At 35.0% G+C, this 20930-nt stretch overlaps 1 protein-coding gene across 1 annotated transcript in view; it reads right to left on the bottom strand.

The window, feature by feature from the left end:
- Positions 1-20930, bottom strand: part of LOC144442203 (glypican-6-like) — a 71327-nt gene that overhangs the window by 4810 nt on the left and 45587 nt on the right. The window contains exons 4-7 of the mRNA XM_078131485.1: positions 19173-19338; positions 15771-15901; positions 1274-1545; positions 644-819 (exon numbers count right to left, since the gene is read on the bottom strand). Coding sequence (XP_077987611.1) covers positions 644-819; positions 1274-1545; positions 15771-15901; positions 19173-19338 — 745 coding nt within the window. The remainder of the gene's footprint in view (positions 1-643; positions 820-1273; positions 1546-15770; positions 15902-19172; positions 19339-20930) is intronic.

Genomic DNA, 20930 nt, shown 5'->3' on the forward strand with positions numbered 1-20930 from the left:
TTCCATAAGACAATTCGTTTCTTATTGCTATGGGTATGTCCATGGTTGCTATGTACATTTGTGTTCATATCTCCATGTTTGACTACACCTCATTAATATTATCTTACATGTAATAAACACCACTGGGTTTTTGCTGTTGCTATGGACCTGGTTCGTTTGCTGGGCACATAATGTGTACATTTTTAAAACATTTATCCACTTGCATTACTATTCAACAAATTATCTTTGCAATATATACCATTTATTAGGCTGTTGCTATGGGCATAGTCTTGTTGCTAGGCATAAATTAAATTATTTTTGAATAATTATGCACTTGCCTATCCATCCCTATTATCTTTACAATATACACCATCACTTGACTGTTGCTATGGGTGTGATCTTGTTGCTAGGCATGTGTCCATTTTTTGAATATTTATCCACTTGCCTATCCATCCCTGTTATCTTTGCTTCACACATCACCATTTGACTGTTGCTATGAGTGTGATCTTGTTGCTAGGTATCCATGCATCCATTATTTGAATGCTTATCCACTTGCCTAGCTATCCCTATCGTTATCTTAGCAATATACTTCACAATTCCGACATGGATACTAAATGCATATTGTTGCAATAACTGAGTACTTCTTGTTGACACAAATACTTACCAACATTAATGGTATTGACACTCTGACCATGATACGCTGTTTCCAAATTTTTAGACATCATCTTAAGTCGTTCAATTTGTTGTCTAACCACTATATCTGGTTTGGTAGAATCTACAACAACTTCTGGGTTGTCATGTTGGTTGGCTAAACCATCAGCCACAATATCTTCCTTATATCTGTTGATGAAACAAATGTCAAGAGTGTATGTTGTGATCCATGGCCACCATTTTGTGTTGTGAACTAAAAAGTTTGCATACATTGTTCTTCTTCAGTAAAATAACAAGAATGCCAAGTTCTCTCATCATTTCTGAATACTATCTTGATGTGATGAAAACCAGCAACTACAGAATGTGTTACACCAGTTTGTGATTACAGAAGGTATATCCGAGTACTGAAGGTCACGTTACTAGTTTCCGACTTTGACTTCAGCATGTTACACCAATTACTGACTAAAGAAAGTGTTACACCAGTTTTTGAATACAGAATGTGTTACAACACCGGTTTCTGACTGCAGGTGTTACATACATTTCTGACTGCAGAAGGTGTTACTCAAGTTTGTGCATCTTCTTGTCTATAATGGTCTACACAAAACACTGGAATACATTTCCATAGACACTTATGATAAAATACCTTTCTTTGTTTTCTCCATTCCAACAATCTTCTTCGTTTGAAACACCAGCAGCAATATTTTCATCATTACACACAGTGTATGGCAGATTGGACCAAAATTTCTTGGCTAGTTTGATTTTGTTCTTGATGTCGCGTACGAGTCTGTCCAAGCTGGTACCTGCAGCAGTTGTTGGACGGGGCTGGTTTCCTTTAGGCTGGAGTCTTTTAGGATCAAACTCAAATTCATCTGCAGATCTCTTGCCATACTGTGGGTTTCCACAACCACTAAAAACCTGGAATGACAAAACAAAACACAAAATATATTTAAAACTATGACAGAAAACTATTTATGACTTTCAATTTTATATTTTTTCATATTAAAATGTCCACATACTACTTTGTACAATTTATGATGTCATTTTTTTATCTTGTACTGTTTACCTTCAAGCAGTTAGGTGATACTTAAACCCCAATGTTTGAATCCCATGGGTTTAGACTAGTGTTATCTTGTCAGTGGCACGCACCATAGAGGTTAAATAGTACTCCTGTACTATCGTACTTCAATTTCAATTGGCTGATCACAAACTCTGTGTATGACTTCAATTTCAATTGGCTGATCACAAACCCAGTTTGTAACTTCAATTTCAATTGGCTGATCACAAAATCTAATTATTCATTAACAGAGAACAGCCACTTTCACCTGTCTTGTGAAAATGCAACCCCCTGATGTTTTACTGCCCTCTAGTGGTGAGATCTTAATAGGCTATGGCATGACTCATTCAACATAATGTCTTTCCGCTGAACAACAGTTCAGACTGTGCTAAAGAATAGGGTCAGCAAATCTACCTGCGGCAAGCCATCAAAGCCTAGTACAGCAAATCACAGCACAAGCCTTCAATCAGACAAAAGCAATACACTTCTATTCAAAAAATTCTCCTGTCCATTCTAATAGCTCATTAACCCAATTCTTCTAAACCGTTATCGCTTTTGTCGCGTTCTCCGACAGTAATTTAGCAAATTCAATTTGACCTGTCTGTGTCATTTACTCGCCACTGTTTCAACAATCTGACAGCTCCGTGATTTTATCACAATTTCTCTTCTCTTACAGATCATTTTACTAATAAATTGTCTGATTTTTTAGCTTTGTCTTTACTGTCTGGCAATAATTATTTCATAGTCTCTGTATACTATGATACATCATAGCTACAAATATACCATCTTTCATTCTGTCGATGTGACTTGCATTTTCATCATTCCAAAACATTCATATTGAAAAAGTGGATGGAATTATAAACATATTCTTGTTCCTGTCATACCTATATAAATGATTCCCTTACTCTTTTCACCTCAAGTGCTGTACTAGCTCACAATCTAGTCATGTGGGGATTTGCTGTACTAACCTACGAATCTAGTCATGTGGGAATTATTCTCTCACTTTTCCCCTACCACACCTGGTATTTTGCTGTACTAACCTACAATCTAGTCATGTGGTGATTTGCTGTACTAGCCTACAATCTAGTCATGTGGGGATTATTCTCTCACTTTTCCCTGCCACACCTGGTATTTTGCTGTACTAGTCATGTGGGGATTTGCTGTACCAGCCTACGAATCTAGTCATGTGGGGATTTGTTGTACTAGCCTATGAATCTAGTCATGTGGGGATTATTCTCTCACTTTTTCCCTCCACCACACCTGGTATTTTGCTATAACATTCAAACCTGTTCTTAGACTGTAGCATCATTAAAGCGATAGGTTGTTCGCAAAATGCCAGGTGTGGTAGCACAAAATAGAAAGCTAAATCCGGGCCTTCATGACTGGATTCCAGACTAGAACTGTATCAGATTGAGACAAAATGATTTCCACTAATTCTTCACAATTCACAATGAAATATTTTTGTGATTTTGTACATTTTTCACAAATAAAGTTCCAGTTTAGCAACAGGCAGAAAAATTTGTAAAGAAATCTTCAACATTCAAATTTGTTACTCCCCATTTGCTAATGGCAAATTCAATAAATTTTTGAGTGTACATAATCCTGTAGACTGAAACACAATCTGTACAGGAAATGGACTTCTTCTAAATAATTTCATTTCTACTTTGACAAATCACCCACCAAGAGAATGTCTGTCTTTGTGAATGCAAGCAATTTCTGACTTCCTCACATTTTTCACAGTATGGTAAATTTTACACCTGACTTAGAACATGACATAAATTCAAGATGGCTGTCAATGTCGGCTTTGCCTCAAGAAATCCCATCCGACAAACTCATTCCAGTAATGCAATCTTTGAGACTTACAGAATATAAATCTGGTCAAATTACAACAACCAACAAATCATCTCTGGATGCACAGACTTGATAGCTATATTCCCAGGGACATTTTTGAAGCATGTAATTTACTTCCATGTATTAACCTCCCTGTGACCCTGACATGAGAGGTAGTAATGATCAACTGCAGTATTTTGGGGGGTCACAGCTAATAGAGCCAGCATTCTATGGTATTCTATTACAAACATTAATGGTGCTAAAACTACAAACAATACATAACAAAGTCCACCATGATGACAGCTCAAATACCAGCTACAAATTTCCCCATTTTGAATACAAGTATGGGGTATTAGAGGATGTGTACAGTTGAAACATTCTCTTCAAACTTTATGGCTGCGTTCTATATGCTTACACTGTTACTAGTTTTGGAACAAAATAAACTTACAATAGATTTACGAGAACAAAATGGGCTAACTATAACCTGAAACAAACAATAAACCATACCACATTACCCTATACTATTTGTCTTTCACTTTTTCTTTTTACCCTGATGTGAAGAAATTCATTCATCATTTCTGTACACACAACTGGATAAATTTAATGTCAGAAGTTAAAAATCAGCAAAATTAAAGCAAAATTAGTCTTCTTCTGTGACAATGTCTTACTATAACAGATCATTTGTATGCATTTGACTAACAGGGAAAAGACCGCAAGTTTATTTTTTAGAAAAAAACTGTGTCAGATCTGGACTATTTTTGAGGGTGCAGTTAACCAAACAGTCAAATACAAACTTTCCATGTTGAATTACAAAATAATTTAGGGAATTTCTACTACATTCCTGTATATGAACAGATTTGTCACGTTTGGCGTACACTAGATTTGTCACGTTTTGGTGTAGACTAGATTAAGCAAGTACACATTTTCTGTGTTTAATTTTGGGGGAAATTTTTGAGATTTTTTGAGCAGGTTCAGTCTTGAAGGTAAAAGGATATGTTTGGCTTTTTTTTACAGCTGGTATGTTGGCATCGTCAATGTGATATACAAAAGTTTTGCAGCCTGCAACTCTAGCCAGAGGTAGTGGGGCCAGCTTTCAGCCTATGTCAACAATAGGTAAAGCTTCATTTCCAATGACAATGGCCGACTACATAGACAGACTTCAAGTAACATCAGATTACCTATTCCTTCAAATCTTGCACCCAACACCACACAATGTATCCACATTTAATCATCTACAGCTTGTCACCATCTACGTCCTTAAGGCTTTTCTGAATCCATAGTTACCATGACAACAGATGCATAATCTCTCTCTTTTGATGAACAGGATTGTCACTATGGTGGTGTTCACAGTTCAAAGCATTCTCCAGTGACAAGCTCTCTCTCTCTCTCACTTTCTCTTAATACATGTCTCATATTTGCATATGTCTTGGGGCAATTCCTGCTATTAGTATTGACTCATTCTAGGTGGTACATTTTAGCAGTAAGATGAAACAACATAACTATTGCATGACACATATCATTTCTGGTTGATATATTCTACCAGTGGCAGTACAGTACAACACACCTAAATGACACTCTCACTCATGGTTAATAGATTTACAAGTCGAGTTACCACACCACAACTATTACTTGACACTAACTACCATTATTGAGAGTACATTCTTTCCAGACCAGTCCACATAAAACAACTCAACTAACTGATGATGGCATTTTCTTGTTAAAATCCAATTCCTATCACATCTGACAAACTAGATGTTACCTTTGACCCCTATATATGCCTAGAATTCTATCATTCCCTTTCAAGACAATTGCCCCCCCCCCCCCCCGCCATGAATCAATGTGAAATATTACCTGAGTTTCTGACTACAACTATCCTAATCATATAGAAAACATGTTTACTTAATTAATTATTACAAAATTTATTTTCTTCATTTCCTGTCAAAGTTGACCATATCATTGTTATTTATGAGTGTGTTTACTTTCCTAATAACATTTCAAATGAGAAATTATGTATTTACCCTAGTTCATAATTTCCAATCATGAGAATAATCAATACATTAAGGGTGACTCTTTTATATAATTTTATGCATCTACAAATTCTAGAACTGCAAGAATTCGTAGGAGCCAAGTTTGTTATAGTCTTGTGCTATATATATTCCTTCATCAAATCTAAAGATTTTTCTTAACAGGGGTTAGAGGTGATACGCGTACGATACGATACCACGTTGGCATCCAGACTACTTTGACACTCTCCGATAGAAAATAGATCTTTTGTGATGAGGTTGTGAAGACAACAGTACTCCATTCTCAAGTTCGCAACCACGGTTCCGGAATTCTGATGCATTCTCCCAAGGTTATGAGCATATGATGGAATGCATCAAAATCTATGTAATTTTTACCAGATTTCTCATTCTCAGTAACCAAGGTTCTAAAAGGTGAGCAGAAAGACTGCACACTGAATGCTGAAAGTTGATTGTTGCTACAGGATTGACCCCTAGTTCACAGCGACCTCTCTCAATGCTAGAATTCCCGGTACGATATCTAATACCCCCACCTGGTCCAGGGTGTGTATATTATTTCTGTCATTCCATCCTTCAACTGAGAGCATTCTAATGTACTATCAACATCAGGTGTGGTCACTTAAAACAGGCATCCATTATAGATCACATACACTACTTCACCCTTTCTCACCACACATTTCACACAAATTCTTCTTTTTTGTAAATTTTTGTTGATTTTTATTCATATTTTGGAAGCAGTATACTTCAGATTGTTTTTAGACCACTCTTGATGCATTCTTAGCACAATAAAGATTTGAAATTTGTGTTGAGCCCACCCCATGGGAATCACACAAATTGTGAGAAATGTGGGAACTGTGTTGAAATTAGACACCTCACTAAACAACCACCAAGAATATACAAATAAATGTGCAATAACAGGGAGACGCTTTTGACATTGACGTCACACACCTTTAAGCTTTTAGTTAGGTTTCATTACATCCCATCAGATTAATTCAAAATATACTCTGTTTGGATAAAGCTTTACTTGTGTGACACAGGAACTGAGTCAAAGCAATGGCCTTCTGTAATCTCCTCTTTGTGATTAAACGTTCCTCTCTTTTCATTATCACTTTTAAGTCTTATTTGTCATTTTTTCACAAAAACAGGCCATCAATCTTTATAAGAAACACAGTCTGAAGAATCTGTATCCAAAATTAGCATAAAATAAGATAAATTTTTCTTTTTCCCCTAAATTTTGATCAAAAACATTGTGGTGGGAAAATGGGGAGTAGTGAAAGGATTACGGAAGACAGAATCTTTGTTGTAAAGGTCAGAAGATTCGTTTCAAGGCTGTTCCCTCCCACCTCCGTACTTCTTGAAGGACAAACATCATTGATCATTCCATCCGACACATTTTCACTGAATGTACCGCTTTGTAGTCTTAACCTTGTCATCTTCAAAATAAACAGTATCCAAACTCTGAAGAAGTGTTTTCTTTTTCAATTGAAGGTTGAAACTCACAATTTAAGGCTAAAATCTTACAGCTCATCCCAAACACATTGATGCTGAAGTTGAAGAAAGGTGAAAGGTCAAACATGTGTACATACAATATATCTGTAAACCTATAGCAACACTTTTGAACAACTTTTCCTTAGACAATATTTAATTAATTGGTTGACACAACTTTCTGCGTGCTAATCATGAACACATTTTGTACTCGGTTTATCAAATACCAGGTGAACACAACATTGTTGGAAGACGAGCACACCGGCCATTGCCAAAGAGATGAACTCAAAATATTTTAGCTGTTTAATAAAATGCCCCCCCCCCCCCATTTCAAGACTTTTATATTTCAATATTTTTGCATAAGTTTCTGATAAAAATAGTGGCAATAATCTCAACCAAAACCAAAACCAAAACTTGCTCAAGACAAAAAAAATTATGTTTCATTTCATCTTGTACCATAGAATGAACAGGATTTCCTAGGTTTCCCTCATGAAAGTAAAATTGTTGGCACGTGGCTTGAGACACATTTCACGTCATCTGAGATAAATAGGTACACAGTCATTATTTTATCTTTCAATGTTTAACAGGAAGCATTTTAAATTACTACATCTTTAATCTTTTGTTTTACAACTGACTCTAATTAACTTTAATTACTGATGATCTTAGCTGAACTTTAGACATATTGTCTTTCCTGTTTTATACTACCTTTGGATCCTGTTAAAAGCCATTTGTGGAAAGTCACCACGCAAAGCCAAAATGTCAATTCCTATTACATGTTGAAACAAGAGAATAGTGAGTTACTCACACAAATCTGTTATTAGCTTTTAGTAGTCACCTTTTGTCATTTATTTGCTTAATCTGACCTACACAATGTTAGCACACTATACCACCTAAAATTCAACTAGTCTTGTCTACTTTCTTTTAAACTGGTTTGTCTGTTACATTAATATTTTATTATTATATTTTGTATTATTTTGTGCATTTCTTAGGACTACTTGTTATGAACAGAGATACTAACATTTTGTGAAAAAATCCCCCACTTTTAGAATTTTCAGTCTGTTTTGATGGAAATTCATAGATAAATATCTTTCACATTTCATCCCACTAAATGACCTTAAAAATCATGAAAAATTTACCAAAAAACATGAATTTGTGTGTGTTACGTACAATTTAGAAACTGTATCAACATTGACAAGCAGTCATCATGGCAAAATAAAATTTGCACAACTGCACTGGGTACAACGCTTCCTAAAAAAATGTTGTCTGCTCTCCTCTCTGGCATAACACAAATAATAATTTAAACATTTCATGAAGTTAAGAAACCAAACTCATCTTTTAGTTTCAGTAGTTTTCATTTTCAGATAACAGATCATACTAATCAACTGAAGTAGGTAGTAATCAAGTTGAAGTTTTTTCATTCAATTTTGAGACTGTTAAGAAGCTGTCTAACATACTATTAAGTTCCACTTACAAAGACGTTCTACGCAATGTTCCTATCTAATTAACGGTCAATAGCTGTCCATTGTGTTCATCAACAGACCTAATCAACATAAACAACAATAAAACAGTTGACACAAACACATCCAGCATCATTATCCTATCAATATACCCTCGGCCACACATTCCCTATGAGTTGCATTCAAAGTACATTGTCAGTTTCTTATTTGGACCAAAACATATTTGAGCCATGGATGTGAACAGTGTGAACACAACAGAATGTATAATGTGATGGATTGTTAGGACGTGACTACATAATGAGATTGTCGTCCACTTCTTGGTGCCGATTCAGCACTCGTTGACAGTTGACATAGCGGTCAAACTCCCAACAAACAAGTCAGCGTTTGTATATCCACTACACAACCTTGCTAACGATGCACTGTACACGCTGACAGATTATAATGGACCACAAAGTTACTCCCGACACAAAAGTTACCTCTTCACAAAGCCTTTTCAAAATGCCCTCCCTTTTCACAAAAGTGATATTTAGCAACCAGTGTAAGTCACGAATACTTCATGTATTGGTTTGAAAACACACAAGTCAAGTGTTAATCCGCTGGTCTGACTTGTTTCTCTTCAAAAATGTAGAATTATTTGACCTTTGATGGCTCTACATTGTATATTCTTTATACAGTCAAACCCTTCTGTGTTGGCATCAACTCAAATCAAATATGAGAATCCTGACAGAAGTAGGGTAGGTTATTCTTTGGCCATTTTCCGAAACTCTACTCTTCAAAAAATATCTACACTTCCACAACAGACTTTGGTTGTGTGTAATGATGTTAATAATTACACTATTCTTTCTGACAATGGTGCACACAACTGATTTGATCATAACATTCCTAGTGATTTTTGCACTATGTTGTGATGCAATGTTTGATCTAAAACTTTCCACAGATCATCTACAACAGTTTGAGGTCGAGGGTCAACTGAGGAGGACAATGGCCGGTACTTTTTTTTTTGCTCTGATTTGTTAAAATATCACTTTTGACTTCTAATTTTTGAAAATACCTTAGCTTTTTTGTTAATTCATGAAAATATGCATCAAACATATTAAAGGAATTTTCAGAAATGGTCAAATTTATGAGAGTTGTTGATTCTTTAGTGGGTTTCTTACATGAAACATACCAGCATCTACATCACTTTCAACACTTAGTATAGTTCTACTTCCATAGCCTATCAATAGGACATGCAACAATATAAATTTTACCACTTTTTCAAGACTGTATTACATTAAAAGTACATATAAAGTACATATACACTTTTACATAGTACCATTTTCAAGAGTCTAAAGTGCAAACAACACAGATTTTATCATATTTAGTCACTTTCTTGAACAGAATTTGAATACTTTCAGAGAAAACACTGTCGTAAATGATATTAATGTAAACACACTATTTTGGTGCTGTTTATATCTCAGTCTTTAAAGCAAATAGTGCACGGATGAAAAACTCTGACACCGGAGAATATAGTCAACTATTTCACAACCTTTGGTGAGAATTCGCTTACTTTGTTTCAATTCTCTTGAAACAGTTGAACTGTCAGGGGACATGGCTTTCAAATACCATGTTGTTGTTGAAATAATCCGTCCGTGCAAGCTTTTCCCTGCTAAAAGCGCTTTGTTGGGATGTAGAAATTAGTGCTGCAAATACTCCATGGAATTTCTTCACTCAGACCTTTTTATTTACAAATGAACAATGCCACGACTAATTACATTAGCATACCAATAAGGGGCTCATGTAACTCATTATATATGCATGAAGTAGCCATTAACAACTTTATGTAAATATATGCAAATATATGTAAATTTGGGGACAGTATCACTTTCTCTCCTCTGCAAGGTATTTTTTGGTAATTAATTCCTGTGATATTTGGTTTATAGCCAAATGTGTGTCACACTTCTGAAAAATTAATGGGTATGTCAGACTGACTGTGTGTGGGCACGAAAGATTAGTAAACCCAGGTCAGAGGTCACATTATGGATGATCTTGGTCACCTGTTACATCCTGGAGAATCGTATAAAATAAACGTAAAGACTTGCAGTAAACCTTTTCAACTTTCAAATATACAATCTAAAATGAGTCCTAATTTTTTACTTTGATGTAACATCTGGGGGAGAGAGAGCCACTCAAACAAACGGTCTTAGAATAAATATTTTAACAAGGTGAAAGCAGCATGCTGTCGACTAAACATCACTAAATCTGTTCACTAAATTTCTTAAATTGGTTTCTTTCTGTGACCTATGACGATAACAGTGTAAAGTACTCACTGTATTTACAATTCAAAGCTAGTTGTTTACATAATCACAAAAATAGAACTTGTGTGAACTCATTGAGTGACGACTACTGCCTTGCACAGTATTAACGCTAGTTTGTATTTATACTTCGACTTTTTGCGTCTCTAGATTTCAGGACTAAAATGGCTACCTGTATTAAGAAAATGATTTCAAACATACCACACATTTTACGCATAATGTATGAGTGGTTTCTTGTATGTTGAATTTTCTCTAAACTATGGGTTTTTTGCAGAACTGGGGTAAATTTACCAGCATTCTTAAGTCATGTTACCAAGACTCCTCACCACTGCCTATTTCTCTATAGTAACGTGGTTTTTTTTGTAAAACCGAGGTAATTTTTAGAGTTCACAAGTCATATCTTATCAAGTTTTCCTACCACAATTCAGCCTGTCTATTGGCTGAAATTGTGAATTTTCTTATGGATATAGAGAAAGAATGTAGTAGAGTCACAACATTTAGTCAGACAATCAAACCACTCTGCAGGAAACTGAATTTTATCAGGTTTTCTATCCCAGAGACTTGGTTATCTGATTTGATAATGTGATTCCCCAGTATACTGTCGAGCCAGATGAACAAGTAAGTCAATACGCTACAGATTTTCCCTTTTTGTTACTGGAGTTCACAAAGACTGAACTACGCAACCAAAATGTTAGGGTTTGTTTAATGAGAGGATTATGAAAACCTGATGTTGTATTTCAAATGACAAATATAGATTTATTTGAAATTTGTGTCTACCTAGTCTGTCTATGTTGTTGGAACTGTGACTACATTAATGATTGTTCCATCTACCAGAAGTAGACTAAGGATTAACGTCAGTGTCTACTATCAGTTTCTTGTCAGTTAGCAAAAAACCTGTATTCTTGAAATTTCTAAAACTCCTTGAATTGGTTGATGTCTATTTTAGTTTGATTATAAATATATTGATACAAAGTGGACAAAGCATTTTAGATCCAAAATAAACCCGCCCCAGACTAAAACAAATTTTTGTAAAAATGTTAAACTAGATTGCTTGATGATGACAGGAATGACGTCTTTCGCATTACAGGGAAGACAACTAGAATTTGTACATTTTCAACAATTCTTTGAAATTTGTCAAAGATTTCACTATTTTCAAGAAATTTTTAAAAATTTGAATTACCAACTTGAAATATAACTGTAAATTTTGAAAATGGTCATGCAATCTACTCCTGACCTTTGACTTAACAACTTGTCTATCACCATGTAACTAATTACAGTGGTCATGTAAGCACATTCCTGAATGGCTCCACAGATGGCAAATATCAGTTGACACCCCTGCCTCCACCAATCAATGCTTATTTTCTTGAGGCTCTAAGGTACATTATGTGATGATATGAGGTAAACAATCTAATATGAGTAAAGTCATTCACCCTTCACTTATGACTAAACATTGTTCTTTTTATCACAGTCTCACTTTTCGATATAAAATTGAAAATTTTCTATTCATTTTTTTAGAATAATGGACTGCGAATAACAAATTTCTTTCCACATTTTATTGCAATGGTTTAAATCTGCACTGTTCCACAGTTCCATATTCTAAGTGCAGACAACATTTTCACAAACTCTGAAATCTGGATATGGTAGAGGTCAGGGGTAAAAGGTCACCAACATCCCTTTTTATATCGTACGATAGAAGTACATGAATTTTAATAACCAACTCAATGAATGTGTAATTTGTATTCTCACTATCTTATATGGCTGGGTGGATGGCGTCAACACTTCTCTATCTAGTCTGTCTATTATTATCGTGGTCTTGTTTGTAAATTGTATTATGCCCTCAAAATAAAGACTGTTATCTGCCGACAGTGATTACAACATTCCAACAAATTGTTTCCAGTCTACAACAACTTGATTTAGTTGTCACTCACTCAATCTCATCAAAATTTTGGCACCTACGATTGTCTGACTAAATCTAAAATTTCACCATCACTTCTAAATTTCCCTCCGTAAGCACATGATTTTGACATAATTATCTGACTAAAAAGTATTCAATATTGTAATAATTCGCAATTACTCGCAATTACAAAATTTGTGCCCATTTATTGAGACGGTATTTTATGTTGCTGTATTTGATGAGATTTGCATACAAATTTTCTGGTGTCTCCATTTCGCTATAAATCTGTATCAACACATACTTGAATACAGATTATAGTCTAGCCTTCCAGCACAATCACATTTTAAATTTTATCAACACAATCATAATTATCGTTTTAAGTGCCTTTATTTTGTATTTCAAAACTCCTATTCTTTATCTTGGATTTAAGGACATTATCCTCAGACTAGGTTGTGTGTCCCCAGCCAAGTCTGTCTGTCTGTCTGTCTTGTCTCCCTCTGTTCATATCTTTAATCGTATATGTTCTACTGATAGCAGAAGGAACTAGAGCCAGATATTGATTTACAAATTTACGTTTGTAGACTCTCTTGGGAGATGTACACACCCAGCAGTGATGTCAGCCTTGAGAATATTTCCCCTAATAAACCATGCCCCATCTTCTTTATTCATTCTGTCTGAATTTCTACACTTCATTTTAATCAGATTCGTTGGTGTTTATCTAACTCCATCTAACTACAGGCATCAATCACCTACACCACAGTCACAGACTAATTGGATTCCCACAATGCAGTACACAGGTGCATTATGGGTACATTTTCATTATACGTGAATGAGGTACAAATCTTTAGAATCTAGGCAATTGAAAAAAAAAGGTATTTCACAGTTGTACTTTCATAAATTAATGATTTTTACCCCAGAAGACTTGGTTTTTACAAAATTTTCTGATCCAAAATAGTTCATTTTTTTAAAAAACTTTTGGAAAAAACCTAATATCTACAAAAATTACTATATCACCCCTTTCTACATATAAACATTTGAATCAAATGAATGCAATATGTCAACGACATGTTTTGAAAATTTATAAAAATATCAAATAATTGGTGAAGGGAACATTGAGTGCTAGTACATCCTATTTTATACAAAGGTGCGTAATTACATTCAGCAGATGAATGCAATTTGACCTTGCATATTTTATTTTCGTTGAGATTTTTAAGCTGTAATTATTTGCTGACTTGGGTTGAGAAAACAAGAAACCAAAGCAAATTTGTACGACAATATCATTTCTAATAAATTGTGTGAAAAAAAATGAGTTAATTTAGTCTTGAATCAACAGTTTTACTGTTATTATGATGGTATAAGCTAACATTAGTGACCTGTATTAAAACAGAGTTCTATTGGAATCAATGATGATATTTTTACAGTGAAGGGTGTCAACAATCTTCGTAAAAGTTAATGTTAACTTTTTGTCGATCGAAACATAATTTCACTATTGAGAGTCTATGACGATGTTATTACATAGCAAGAAATGTATTGTAGACAACCTGGTGAATGTAAACGTCAAGTTTGTGTCTGTTGAACCATCAATCTCAAGTTGACAGTCCACAGCAATGGGTGTCGACATTCTTGGTAAAACTGTTGAAAAATCATAACTCATTTGTACAATTGGTTTGTACAAGGATAAAATAAAAACCATACCATCTGTGTTACTGAATAAATCAAGTCACTTGAATATTTTTTTTCCATTTTTTCTTCCTTTTTAATGAGACTATTTAATACGGCAGGTAAACACAGTAAGAACATAATTACAAAACACAGAGAGAAAGAGAGAGCTTGCTTTAAATTTTGTTTTATGGGGCTATATATTAAGTGTAAGTATGACATGAGAGCAACGCAGCTGTGGTTGTATGACACTTCTTGCATGTAAAAACTCAACTCATTATATTCTACTTTTGCAACAAATAATTACTCTCAGTTGGTTGTCCAACAAAACTCTATGCAATTTGATGCACATTTGCCACAAAGCGAGGATTTCTCTTGACAATAGAAACCCCAAATACTAGTAAATGAAAACTGGTAGAAATCTGGTCCCAACAGATGATATGTTTTCACACAAGTTTTGACAGCTCAGTATACTTTAGTTTTAAATCATACTTACACATGGAATGTCCCTTGTGCTTATTTTTACTTCTTTATTCCCAAAAGACATCTTACATCAAATTCATAACCTAACTTTTATATCAAGGTGACAAATAACATCAATTTTGGAACAAAATGTTCCATTTTTTATCTGAACATCATTAGTCAACTGACAACAGCTAAAAACATGGCCGACTTTCATGCTTAAATTTACATGAATGCTTCAGTTCAGAAACTGCATACATACGAAAACCCATCATTTTTTTTTTTTTTACAAAATCACAATCTTATTCTTATTTTTGTTTGTTTGTTTGTTTGTTTGTATGTATGTATGTTTGCTTGTTTATTGTCATTTGTTGATGAAAAGTGAAAAATTTTGCATTAAAGAAAAAAAAATTAGGAAACACGAATGTGTACAAAATCCTTCTACTTCTAGTACGATACAATCACTAGACACATTAAGTAGAATTCCTCTGTGGCTGAAGGCAGCATCACAAAAACTACAGAAATGGCGATTACTTTCTATAATCATCTAGCCAGTAGCCCATGGCAAAAATGTTCTGGTAAGATTTGGATTGGACATAGTGCTATCAGCGTTCTCTAAGAACTTACCACAATGAAATAAATTCCACAGTTCAAACTCATCACAAGTTCACACAACAGTTCACAATTCAAAGTATGCTGTCTTTGATGGAGGTACCTCTGCAGAACAACTTTTTGGATCAAATTACCAAATATGGTCATGGTTATGATATTGTTGCCATATTTGGTAGCTTATTCCAAATATGGCAGGAAGACTAATAGAGCTCAACCACTGGGGAAGTATATATACACATATTTAGACATAGCACTACCAAATATGGTATACAACATTTAAGTGTCTGAACAAAGTTATCAAATTTCCATTTATGGCAAAAATATGCCAAATATGGTAAATATATTTTGCATATCAAAATAGTTTATGCTCACCTTCTCTGAGACTGTTTGGCCATCTTCTTGAAAGTTCATGATAGCATCTGAGATCTTTACGTCAATAGGATCTACCACTGACTCTATGTTGAAAGGGCCCTCCAGGCGTTCAGCAAGCATCAACATTTTGTCTGCAAATAAAAATATGCCAAAATTCCATGGAATTTTAGATAATGAGCATAATGATGCAAAGTGTTGTCTTCCTGGGCTTGTATTTCTCTAAAAACATGTTGAAAAGAAAAATAAAATATTTGGCTGAAGGCAATGCTGATAAAAACGAAGTCAAAATGCCAATGTCCTTGAGTTGGCACCTCTTCTTCCCACACAGCTGAGTCAAAATGTCTGTCTCCTTATGGTTGGCATCTCCCCCGCCACAGGCAACAAAATTCACAAAGACGGATCAATGTATGTGGCAAGAAATTCACAGCTACAAAGTATGTTTCTGATTTACAAAATGTTATCCTACAATCTGCAAGGACGACCAGAGAGTCTTTTTTCAAAATAGGTTTTCAAGATTTTAGAAAATGGCTGCATAAAAACCGTATGTACGAAGTAAAAATTTCACGTATTAACGACATTCTTTATTTTAGGTTTCTAATTATGTCTCATTCCCATTCTGAGTCTAAAATAATATCAGAAAGCACTAAAAACTACAAAATCAGAACAATACTTTATCAAAATCTGGCGACAAAACTGCTGACATACAAGTGTATTCTAGAATGACTTGTCATTCCATAAAGACGACTGGCATCGGCATCCAATGTGACAATACAGCTCAAGAGAAGGTTTATACTCCACACATTTTTTTGTTATGAAACATGAGACACACAGACATTAGGAATCTTACAATGGTTCATTACTTGTTATTTTACATGTACAATACAGGCAGACAGAGAGACATGGACAGACACATTCACAGCATGATAACTTCAATTTAACTCTTCTCACAAATTACTGGCAATTGCTTTCCACCACTAATCAACCATCTGCACTGCATGAGTCTTCAATTCTTTAATCAAACATCCCTATACATCTGGCTCCTTAGATCATACCTTCTTTTTGTCATTCTCATTACCATACATCCTAAATCGCCCACCATCTTATTTTGCAATCATCAATATGGACAGCTGAGAGTACTCGGGATATTTATCAATTATTATAGCAATCCTCAATAAGAATGAAATCCGCCACTGGCATTGGATTGACCTTTGACCCTAGTTCTATTACAGCCAAGGGCTTCTACAATCAATACCAAAATGATTTCTTTCTTGTAAACTACTCAAAAGACATCTATCTGACTGAAATTACTTCAGCTGATTCTCTGATAATCTTCTCTACCTGCAGGTTGGTTCTCATGTTTGTCTCTAATTGCTTTGTTTCTTTTTCTGCGTCTACACTAGTGTCTATTTCTGTCTACACTAGGGTCTATTTCTGTCTACACTAGTGTGTGTGTGTCTACACACATAGTGTCTGTATGTTTGCCTGTCCATGTGTGTATGTATGTATGTATGTGTGTGAGTGTGAGTGTGTGTCTACACTAGTGTCTGCAGTACATTGTATGTCTGCCTTTGTCTATACTAGTGTGTGTGTGTGTGTGTGTGTGTGTGTGTGTGTGTCTACACTAGTGTCTGCAGTACATTGTATGTCTGCCTTTGTCAATACTAGTGTGTGTGTGTGTGTGTGTGTAGTGTGTCTGTGTGTCTGTCTGTCTACACTAGTGTCTGTATATTGGATGTTTGCCTGTCTATACTAATGTGTATGTGTCTACACTAGTGTCTGTATGTTTGCCTCTGTCTATACTAGTGTCTGTGTATGTGTGTCTGTCTCTGTCTACACTAGTGTAAGTCTGTCTCTTTATTCCTGATACACTAGTACATGTCAAGTCAGTCTGTGTCAGTCTACATTGAGTGTATCTTGACACGTCAGTCAGTATATGTATGCGTGTCTGTCTGTGTATCTCTCTCTTCATTCCCAAGTCTGCATCATTTCACCACCTCGACCTCTATTTCTCTCTTCTCTTTCACCTCCAACTATTTCATCTACAATATTTCTCCTTTTGCCTTTTTCTATATGTCTATGGACATGTTTTCATAGCAACAGCTGTCTCCTACAAGACCAAGATTTTCCATCCTCTTTATCTTTTAGTCATCTTCTCTCCATCTATATATATTTTGGGTTATTCCTTTCACATTTCACCACTTGTGTCTCAAATATGCTACAAGTGTTTTCTTCTCCAGTTGCAGGATTACATGGTAAATTTACATGTCAGGAATGTAGCCGAGTACTTGAGGCAAATACAGACTTCGAAGATCTAAATAATCCTCCATTTTAGAAGTCCTTATTTCCGTAGGATATCCTAAATAAAACTCAAGACATGGGCACAGTTCACCTCATAGTACTCTTCATTACTTGAAGCATGTACCAATCCTTTACATTTCCAGTACCTAGTTTCCTCAGGGCCAAAGGTCAAATGGTCACACCATGTATATGTTTTACACACACAAAGAGTATAAACCCATGCTAGCAGTCAGATTATCAACAATAATGAAGCCTATTACAGGAGTTTAGAGCAAAGAAAGACCTATTTCCTTCCAATTTGTACTTCCCTTTGACCAAACAATGGCTGCATAGTGAATGCTCTGGCGATCTAAACAGCCCTTAATACATACACAATAATGTCCCTGATATCACAGCTGGGTATCACAGCAACTTCTCATAGTGTTTTGTTTTTATATATTTCCCAGCATACCATGCAATAATCTCTCCGGCTCTGGATTACTGCTAATGTGGTAGTCTAAATACGGTATGATGTTTAGTAAATCCATTCTGTGCTGGACTACTGCTAATGTGGTAGTCTAAATATGATGTTTAATAAATCTGTGTCCTGGACTACTGTTAATATGGTAGTCTAGATATGATTTTACCGGTAGTAAATCTAATATGAACTGGACTACTGCTAATGTGGTAGTCTAGATATGATATTTAGTAAATATAATGTCTACTGGATTAGTTAATGTGGTAGTCTAAATAAGTTTATGAAATCTAATGTGCGTTAGACTACTACTAATGTGGTGTCTAGATACAATGTTTAGTATATCTAATATGTGTTGGACTACTGTTAACTTTGAACCCTGGGATGTGACATTGACAAAATATACTATACGTTGGATTCCCCCCCCCCCCCCAACATTATCTGTAGAACTGTAATTAGACTGACAGAATCATTAAGTATCTAATGCATGACTAGGCCACGCAGATTTACTGAAGCAGCACTGACAAAGTTTAATTAATGATAGAATAACACACACACACACTATGACAGTTACACTCACTTTACTACTTGGATGTGACTTTTAGTCAAAGTAACACATGACTTATCAAATGGATCTCTAATGATCTTACCGATGTAGTTGTCCCACTCTGTGTCTAGATCAGCATGGCTTGCAAGACAACCCTTCATGACGTTCAGACAGAAGTTATTACATGGCTTGACAGAAGGTAATCCCTTACAGTGGGGACAGTATGACATCTTCATTAATGCCTGGCCACACTCATTGGTTGGTAACACCTGGTGAACAAAAATAAAATATATTAATGCAAAGCTAAACACTTATTAGTTTGTAACACCTGGCAAAAGTCAAATAAAATGTAAATTTTATTGTTCAAGAATATTTATTTTCTTCATTTTTGTAATTTTAACATTTCTAAGGAAAGTGCAAGTATGAAGCACAAGTGAAAGAGGAATATTCAAGGAATAAGATGGAATGTGACGTGACATGACGTAACGTGATGGGATGGGGATGGGACGGGAAAGGGTGGGAAGGGAAGAGAGGGGGAGAACAGTATGGGATGATATTGTATGGTAGTTAGGAAATATCCCATTCGTGTTCATTTGGCTTATCACCTGGCCTAGCTTACCCTGGTTGAATGACACATTTGAATGTTAAAACAAGCTACCTATTTGGTCAGAATAGTTCCGCTGTTTGGTTTTTTTCTTGTTTTTTTTTGTAACATATGTAGAAGTGGTCCTGCTGATCAGCTCTTTCACTATCATTAATATTTTCGAGTTTGATAATCAGAATCTGAATAAAGAGTTTTCTCTGACACATTTCCTTAGTTTATCATCTTCCCATTAGAACTATGGTTTAACCAAGTATAGTGACTTTTTCATCCTATCTCCCCCCTTATTGCAGAATGGAATGACCCTGTCATATCCAGGTGAATTGATTTGCATACAAGTTTAGTCACAGGTCACCAATATCTTCAACAAAGAGGTCAACAGCAAAAATATGAGTCATGCCGACAATCTAACAGTAAAAATCTATTTTTTTTTTTGCACCTTATAGAATAACTGTAAGTTGACTAGTCTAATTATTTACCTGATACTCGTGTTCTGAATCATCAAGACATTACTATGACCCAAGCGTGCTTTGAATAACAAACCAATAGTTATCTTGAAGAAAATTAATTCATAAAGACCCTAAATCCGTATCGGTCAGGATTAAAATTGACTAAAATATTTACTTATCCGATTCTGTAATCATCAGACGTGGTTTAAATAAATTCAATAACAAGCAAGAGCAAAATAAAGGAGAGGAATTTTTTTTCTCTTTTTCAATAAATTTTCAAATTTTTTCAAAATTTACAAGAAATCTTATAGTGCAGCGAATATTTTCACATGGAAGTTGTTTCATCATGAATCTCACATTTCAGGTCACTTTTAGAAGACATGCAATTTTTATCATTCTTCACAATAATCTGTCAGTATTTCCACTCTAACTGATAAGGCGTGTCTGTCGATTTTCTTCACATGACAAAATCTATGAAATTCATCAAGTGTAAATATTACAACCAAACCGCCTGCATTTTATTACTACCAGATTTTACTATCACGTACTCACACTACATAAATCACACTTATAAATCAGAATCTTTGAAAATGATATTTAATGACTTTTACATTATTATATAGTTGCTATGGTAATGTCACTTGCAGGGTGTCTTATAATCAAATATTTCAAATCTTTCATAGTAAATTTTAGCTTGCTTGAAAAATTCAACTTTTTGTTGAAAAGTGAAATACCTTTAGGCCCCTACAATTATCCCCGTACAATTCTATACAACACATTATATTTGTGATATCTTTCAAGGTTTTAGGAA

This window comes from Glandiceps talaboti, chromosome 11 (assembly GCF_964340395.1).
Source record: "Glandiceps talaboti chromosome 11, keGlaTala1.1, whole genome shotgun sequence".
Taxonomy (NCBI): domain Eukaryota; kingdom Metazoa; phylum Hemichordata; class Enteropneusta; family Spengelidae; genus Glandiceps; species Glandiceps talaboti.